The following is a 9,185-nucleotide window of genomic DNA, read 5'->3' as shown; positions in this document are numbered from 1 at the left end:
GAGCAGATCTTTGTGCTGGACTGTGTTGGGGAAAGTTTTATCTGTTAGTTTAGGCACAAGTGTCAGGTCCATCTCTGTCCTTCTTGCTTTAAACACAACTTCTGCCACTTGGTCGTCCTGTGTCTCCACTGCAAATAAAAAATGTACAGGTTTTACTTATTGGTTCTACAAAATTGTTTAAATTAAAGTACAGTATATACTTCTGTGTTTCCTACACAAAGGAACCTTACATTAGTGTAATATAAGATGTCTTGCCTTTAACACCGATACATATTTCTAATGTAACAGGAAAGAGAGCAGAGTGCTTTCACCGGGGATCGAACCTGCAACCCCAGACTTGCTATTTGGACGCTCTACCACCGAGCTAAAGGGAAATTCTCTCTAGCCCAAAGCTAGGATGTGACCATAATCCTATGTACAATTAAAATCTGCCACCCTAATAAAGACAGAAAAACTAATGTTATTACACTGACCTGCAAGAATTTCTGACTCATCGAATGGACCCAGGGTCGAGTCTCCACTAGATGTTGATGTGATTTCTTGTTCATCTGCTGATGAGGACGGATTCCCGTTATCATCAGCTGCTATAATGTCATTAACAGCCTTTGCATTTTTCGATATAAACTTAAAGATGTTGGCTTGCGTCACTTCCTCATTCAAATAATTGGGAGATACCTAAAAACAGAAATAATCAATACAGTTTATATTTCTCCAAAATAGTTATTACACCTTCACATCATTTCGATCAAACTGCAAGAAAACAAAGAATAAAGCAAAGTATTGTGGTTAATTATTGTGGATAAACTTTGGTATCAGTAACAATGGGCCAATTACTATAAACCTACATACTGAACACTGGGAAAATCCACTTTTCGCCCAATACTAAATATGTCCTTCACATTTAAATACTGTGTATATTATATTGTTTACAAATGATCACTGTAATGATAAATTTGCATCTCATTACGGAGGAGGAAAATTGTGAAAATAAAACTGCAGCGAAATTTTAGCAGTAGTCTTATTCAGTGCTATTCGCGCTTTAAATATTGTGTTGAAATTACGAATGTGCCAATTGAGGTTCCAGTATAATGTTTTCTATTACATGTTGTGTGGGTGCGCCAATACATCAATGCACTAATCTGTTCAAATTTGATAATGTGCTAAAATTTGAGTGTGCTAATATAATTATGTACGCTTACAGTGCCCTGTTTATAGTTGGCCGAGGTACTCGCATAAAAATACAACAACATATGTAGGTGAAGGAACAAATGAGATATGCCCTGGACAAAAATGATGCACAGACAAATGGACCAACTGACACATGGACAAAGTCCTAAACAAGTTCCCTCTGAAAGTACCAGTGGGGCGTTGATCATTTTCAAGTAGCCAGCCCCCAACACCGACCTGCACATCATGATTAAAACAAAGACAAATGCTTTACAAGAGTCCCATGGCCAGAAGGCCTGTATCCCTCACCTGGATATTTGTGCAATTATCGGAAAATATTTTCAGTAAAAGTACTTTTGCAAATATTTTCATATATTGACTCTACTTGGCTTAAGAATGTTCCAGACTATTTGATAATTCATATACTACTCTATCCTAGCGTGCTACTGGTCAAATATAATAACCAAGGGCCTCCTGGTATTGCGGAAGAAGTTGTTTGAAAGCTGCCACATATTTGACCCCTATGATCTTGAAAGTAGGTCAAGGTCATTAATTTGAGGAAACTACTGGCCAAATATCATTGCTCTAAGCCTTTTTGTTATCAAGAAGTATTTTTTTTTCCACCCATTTTTGAACCCTGTGACCTTGAAAGTAGGTCAAGGTCATTTATGTGAGGAAAGTTTATAGCACTCTATCCGAGGTACATTCTGGCCAAATATCATTTATCTGGGCCTCCTGGTTATTCAGAAGACAATGTTTAAAGGTTTTAAACACATTTGACCCTTGCAATCTTTAAGTACATGTAGGCCAAGGTCATTTATTTAAGGACACTTTATAGCACTTTATGCCAGGTACCTAACTCTGGGCCTCCTGATTATTCAGAAGAAGTTGTTAAATTGTTTTTTTTGCATATTTGACCCATGTGGCCTTGAAAGTAGGTCAAGGTAATTTATTCGAGGACACTTTAAAGTACTCTGTCCTAGGTACATACTGGCCAAACATCATAGCTCTAGGTCTCTTGGTTATTAAGAAGAAGTTGTTTAAAGGTTTTTTTAATTTTGAACCATGTGACCTTGAAAGTAGGTCAAGGTAATTTATTTGAGAAGGATCCTTCAGTTCTTAATAATTTCTTAAGAAGAAGTCATTCTAAGAAAAAGTTGACGGAGGATGGATGGACGTCGGACAACACACCAAACCATAAGCCTAACTGGCACAAAGTGCCAGGTGAGCTAAAAATCAGTTTTTGAAAACTAGCAGGTAGATTAATTTCAGATTATTCAATTATTGTTTCCAAATGCTTATTTAATTCCTTTTACTATCAAATCAATTTTCTATTAATAAAAAAATATGAATACAAAATAATTTAATTTCAAAATGAGTCTATGAATATGTTTATACAAAAATTCCAGGTATTATCTAGTCCATATGGTATAAATAATAGAGGATACAAGTTTGGTTTTATTTTTCGATTTTAATCAAGTGAAATGTGTCCAAACAAAAAACTTGCAATAGATGTTCATACCATGAGATCTAACTAAAGTACTGGCAGAGTTTGTCTTGTGCAGATTATAACGAAATAGTCACACATTATTTTTTGAATTTAGGTCTGAGCCATTTACATGAAAACAGCAGGAGTATATATATATTTGGTTTCAAACACCTTTCAGATAAAAGTTGGACCAATCCTAATTCAAACAAGAATATAAAGAATTGACAACTTACCTCCCCTTCCATGAGAATTCCCACAGCAGGTGTCACTCCATCAAAAGAGAATGGAGGATCAGCAGACTCACTGTGGGATGTAAAAGTGATTAACATGTACATATAATATCTAGAATGTATCTTTCTTGTTTTACAAATTGTTACATATCCATGGACCAACAACCAATTAAAGGTTTTCATGTAATGAAGTTCTAAAGTATGTGAAAAATATAATGATATTTATTTGAAAAGTGTTATAACCTTTCACGAATGTTTGTATATTACCAGCAAACTGCATAGAAAGGGGGGGGGGGGGGGGGGGGGCTTATTAACAGGCATTTCCTTTTCACCAGTTAGGCTTAAGCTTAGGATAAATTCACTTGTCAGACCTGTAAACACTTTCCGTGTGTAAAATCTGCCGTATTATACAGAATGGATTATATGGATTTGCACATTTCAACCATCAATAATTGAAGCCAGAGTCAAAAATTTGTTGATTTGAATCAAAATCTATACGCTTGTCGTTCCTTTGACCTTGATCAAGGTTATTAATGCTCTTGTATCTACTGATCTAGATCATGACTACTCTTGCATTCCAACCATTTTAATCAGCACTAATCTTGTGTTGCCTCTGTTGACCAGAAGGAGTGACCGAGCGCCTGTCATTATTACTTACATATCGACGGTGACCACTCCATATATACCCCTGTATTTCTTGGAGAGTTTCCCGGCTAGTTCCATCACAATGCTGCGACTGTCAGCCTTGTAGTACATGTATATAACATGTAAGTTTTCAGTTTGAGCGTATGGTGAGGTGGGTCCGTCTGATGGGATGTTGAACTGCAATACATGTATAAAGACAATCAATATAATTATATCATATCATAACCTACAAACTCTTTAATTTATATATGAACAGATTTGCAGGGTGTTAGGTTTTACTATTTCACCCCATGTTCTTGCATTTGTGTATTTTTTCTGCAAGCTCTGAGGCAGATATATGTATGTGTACATTGTGAATAGTCAGCGATATGTGTGGTGTAAAATTACACAAAAGCATGAACAGTTGATAATAAGCAGAAATTATCCCATATGTAGATTTAAACATGAACACTCCTATTTATTTTCCTTTCCAAAAGTAAGCAAACCTCCTGACATAGTCCCCCCACCCCACCCCCCCAATCTCAGTTGATGCAAAATTCAGAACCCACCCAACCCCCCTACATACACATGCAAAAATATGTTCCTGATGAAACTTCCCCCAAAAAGTTCTAGAAGTAGCCCTACCCCCTTACCAAATAAAAAAAAAAATCCTGATATCACCCACCCCCAACCCCCACACATTCAATAACCTCCTGACACAGCCCCCTTGGAAACCTGATGAAGCCCTTCCTTAATAACCACTTGACACAGCCCCCTCGAAAAACCTCCTGATGTAGCACCCATCGATAACCCTTCAGACACAGCCCCCTTGGAAACCTCCTGATGTAGCCCTGATCACTAACCTTCAGAAACAGCCCCCATGGAAACCTCCTGATGTAGCCCCTATCAATAGCCCTTCAGACACAGCCCCCATGGAAACCTCCTGATGTAGTCCCTATCAATAACCCTTTAGACACAGCCCCCTTGGATACCTTCTGATGTAGCCCTGATCACTAACCTTCAGAAACAGCCCCCATGGAAACCTCCTGATGTAGTCCCGATCAATTACCCTTCAGACACAGCCCCCTTGGAAACCTCCTGATGCAGCCCTGATCACTAACCTTCAGACACAGCCCCCATGGCAACCTCCTGATGTAGTCCCGATCAATAACCTATCAGACACAGCCCCCATGGAAACCTCCTGATGTAGCCCCGATCAATAACCCTTCAGACACAGCCCCCATGGAAACCTCCTGATGTAGTCCCTATCAATAACCCTTTAGACACAGCCCCCTTGGAAACCTCCTGATGTAGTCCCGATCAATTACCCTTCAGACACAGCCCCCTTGGAAACCTCCTGATGTAGCCCCTATCAATAAACCTTCAGACACAGCCCTCTTGGCAACCTCCTGATGTAGCCCCTATCAATAACCTTCAGACACAGCCCCCTTGGAAACCATCTGATGTAGCTCCCCACCAGACCTCCTCAATAACCTCCTGATGCTGCCCCTATCAATAACCCATCAGACACAGCCCCCTTGGAAAACTCCTGATGTAGCCTATATCAATAACCCTTCAGACACAGCCCCCTTGGAAACCGCCTGATGTAGCCCCTATCAATAACCCTTCAGACCCAGCCCCCTTGGAAACCTCCTGATGTAGCCCCTATCAATAGCCCTTCAGACACAGCCCCCATGGAAACCTCCTGATGTAGACCCGATCAATAACCCTTTAGACACAGCCCCCTTGGATACCTTCTGATGTAGCCCTGATCACTAACCTTCAGAAACAGCCCCCATGGAAACCTCCTGATGTAGTCCCTATCAATAACCCTTTAGACACAGCCCCCTTGGAAACCTTCTGATGTAGCCCTGATCACTAACCTTCAGAAACAGCCCCCATGGAAACCTCCTGATGTAGTCCCGATCAATAACCCTTTAGACACAGCCCCCTTGGAAACCTCCTGATGTAGCCCTGATCACTAACCTTCAGACACAGCCCCCATGGAAACCTCCTGATGTAGTCCCGATCAATAACCCTTCAGACACAGCCCCCTTGGAAACCTCAGATGTAGCCCCTATCAATAATCCTTCAGACACAGCCCCCTTGGAAACCATCTGATGTAGCTCCCCACCAGCCCTCCTCAATAACCTCCTGATGCTGCCCCCTTCAAAACTTGAGGATCTACTGAATTGCCCCTCACCTGCTTAGGAAATGTGAGGGCTCGAACAAACTGGGCTAGTGAGGCCAGATCCATGTAACCATAGTAACGTATCTTTGGACAGGGATCCACTTTCTTACTGTCCTTACACTGCAGTACCCAGATCACTGAGTCGTCTGTCGCCATGTCACTGAAACACAGAATGTAAAGTGTTCGTCAATGTTTTGAAAAAGATTTATATTCCTGATCCCAGCCCCTGTATAGAACGTCTGTTTATGTACATAGCCCTAAGTACTGTTTTAATACATGTAAAATGCTTGGATTGTGATTGGATAACAGAGATCACAGAGTGGTATCCTTGACTACAGGTGACTGTTCCGAGCTCCAAGTGACTGTATCAATATACCATAAAAGAAGACCTTCAGTTTACACAAGGGTTGTCAATGGTAATAGCCAGTTAACCGGTTACTCAGCCAGAAGATAATTCAAGTAACCAGTTACCGGGGACCTGTTTGACAACCCTACTTTCCATATATATGACATTTACTGAATCAGTGTAAAAATGTACACACCCTAACTTATTGAACACTATGAAATACTACATTGTTTCACCAATGCTGATGTGAAAATTTCCACACTTCAAATAGTCTGAATTAAGTCAAGGGGAGAAAATGTCCTGACAGGAAAATGTCCACTCACACGGTTTACTAATGTGACACATACAGATACTTGTGACACATACAGATACTTGTGACACATACAGATACTTGTGACACATACAGATACTTGTGACACATACAGCTACTTGTGAAATCAATAAGTACAACGTACTCAGTTCCATAGTGAATGTTGATGCTAATCTGTTTTCAAAGTTTTCGGAGTGCAAACCTATAGCTCCCGAGGGAACCGGTTGGGTACTAATAAAATTACTTACTCAAAGTTTTGTAGCGATTGTTTACTTGTGGACAAGGCAAACTGGAAATTGTCGGAATACGCATACGCCACCTCCATAAATATCCGATGTTCTGAAATAAACAGAATTTCGGTTCACTTTCTACATCACTTAGGCTGACAATTATTCAAGGGCTTATTTTATCATTTATCTGAGTATTCTTCAACAATGTAATACACCATTGTCTTGCTATAAACCCCCAGTTTACAGAATTTCAAGGTATTATAAAGTATCGGTAGTGTAACATACTAATGCTATACAGTATAAGGTGAAACATTTTCTTGTAAATTTTTTGAACTGATCATTCAGTAAAGCTGGATTTGTAAAAAAATTCAAGTGTTTCTAAGAAAGAATTATTGATACAATGTCTTGGTCCTCTGACATTTCTACTTCGATCTTTACTAAAATAAATGCCCGGCCATGCATCCATATCTAATGATTTGAGTGAGAGTCTCACGAAAAATTCTTCAGAAAAACTCCTCACAGCATGGGACACATTTCTTACAAATTTCAATTGGTCACATGGAAAGAGAAAGCTTTTGGTCAATCCTTAGGCGAGGAAACAATAACTATGCACTGTTTAACACTGACCTTGGTCACTGAAAGGTCACTGAGAAGCAAATTTATGTCTGTTTTATCATTTTCACTAATTCAGAGCACAATCTCACTACTTTTGACCAGAACTCAAAAACCTTTTCACTGGTCTCACTATTTTCCACGAAAAATTTATGACATGTATGCTACGTAAATTTGTTGTCTTTCAAATTCTTTTGTACTCACCATACGTTCCTATAGCTTTCTGGAATGTAAATATGATATCCCTTACTCCTCTACTTCTGTACTCAAAATCTTCCCTTTCCTCTCGTCTCTGTAGAATCGGAACTTCCCTCAAAAGTACTAATCTGTTGATAAATTTTAAAAGTACTTAGATTTTTGCTTTCCTTTGTGTTAAGTCATGTAAGAAGACCTGTTTCTTACGATTTCATACTGAGAATTACTTTCGGACAGATGGACAGAATGAGGGATGAAACACAAGCCTGTATCCCCCCCAGAACCAGAGGGGGAATAATAACATATAGGCTTTCCCCGGAAAATAATTTTTAAGGCCTATGTAGAGCAGAAATGTGATAGGACACTCTACAGTACACGGTAATGGTTACAACTTGAAAACATATTTACTGTAAAATGTTGGACATGATGGAGTTGACGTCGAACATTGTCTGGAGTTCGAGCTGTAGGAGAGTGGCTCCCTGTCTGTAGGTGTAGATATTGTGTTCTATCATATCCATACCACACAGCTCCTCATCAATGGGCTGGGATCGGCAGTCATACTGTAAACAGAAGAATATATTGATGTGTCGAGGGACTGGGAGGGATGTTAGGGAAAAGTCAACATACCCAGAAATCTTCGCCGCAGTTAAACTTTCGCCTTTTTCGCCTTCCCCAAATGAGATCAAATTTATCATGACATTGAATATAAGTACACACTACGTGTGAAGGGCAAAATTAACACCAGTAGAACATGGACTTGATCGGCAAAGGGCGAATATTTGATTGGGCGATACTTTCTCGGTATTCAGTATTATAATATGTACATTACGTATCTGCAAAAAAGACATTAACTGAAATAAATGTCCAATTATATTTACATTCCAAAAGTATATTCACAATATTTTATCTTTTGAAATGCTTTCCATTGTCACATGATGGTCAAAATAAATACAAATGTACGTGGTACATGAATAGTTGCATTATCAGTCACTTGGTAGCCACCAAAGAATCTACTTGTTAATCGCATGATGATCAAAGGACAATGAAAGGCTTACAACAACTAGCTACTATAGTGTCCTACTGGCCGTTGATATTGAGATAAAGTCAGTATGCACACTGTACACTAATACAGAAACTCACCACTCCAAAGTTGACACCGTAGACTTCCAGGAACTCCGCAGATTTCTCATACTCTTTCATGAAGGTCCTAAGTCGCGCCATGTCTGGAACAGAATACGAAAAAAAAGAAAAATCTTTTGAAAATTATTGGTATTCTCCAGAAAACATCATTTTTTTAGCTGATATATATATCATAATTAGTTTCCAAATTTACACTTTACATTGTATTGGGGGAAGTGAGAGTGGCAGGGGCCTCTCTTTTGGGAAGCTTCATTGGGGAGATGGGGCTATTACAGAAGAGCTTTATTAAAGGGATTTGGGGTTATTTTGGATTGGGAGGATGGTGGCTGTTGTGATTTTGGGGGCTTTATAGAGGGGATGGGGCTATTATTAGGAGGTGGGGTGGGGAGGATAGAAGTTGAGCTATCATTAGGGGGAATATAAGGGAAGGGGGGCTGTTACTGGAAACAAACACCACACCAGTTAACTGATGTTATTTCTGCTGGTCCATGTAAATTAAACCTTTTTCTTTATATGTACTCAGCACACAAATATTGGGTGAGAAGTTCAACATTCACAGTTCCAAAGCTGTAGTTTTACTAATCACATGTCATATTGGTGTATGTACATGTGAAATCCAGATAAAACTTACAGCATTTAATGAAGACATTT

General features: G+C 39.3%; 1 protein-coding gene across 1 annotated transcript; it reads right to left on the bottom strand.

Moving 5' to 3' along the window:
• Positions 1 to 57: 57 nt before the first annotated feature.
• LOC110449973 lies at positions 58 to 8,615 on the bottom strand (the record flags this gene model as incomplete). The annotated part of the gene is made up of 9 exons (XM_021497165.1): positions 8,535 to 8,615; positions 7,803 to 7,954; positions 7,404 to 7,525; positions 6,606 to 6,696; positions 5,714 to 5,861; positions 3,545 to 3,708; positions 2,890 to 2,959; positions 474 to 675; positions 58 to 128 (listed from the first exon to the last, which is right to left on the bottom strand). Coding segments are annotated over exons 1-9 (1,101 nt in total), but the record flags the coding sequence as incomplete, so codon positions are not given.
• Positions 8,616 to 9,185: the final 570 nt, after the last annotated feature.

The sequence above is a fragment of the Mizuhopecten yessoensis genome, unplaced genomic scaffold, assembly GCF_002113885.1.
Source record: "Mizuhopecten yessoensis strain PY_sf001 unplaced genomic scaffold, ASM211388v2 scaffold4849, whole genome shotgun sequence".
Classification (NCBI taxonomy): domain Eukaryota; kingdom Metazoa; phylum Mollusca; class Bivalvia; order Pectinida; family Pectinidae; genus Mizuhopecten; species Mizuhopecten yessoensis.
The sequence above is the reverse complement of the archived record's forward strand: the minus strand, read 5'-3'. Positions and strand labels throughout refer to the sequence as shown.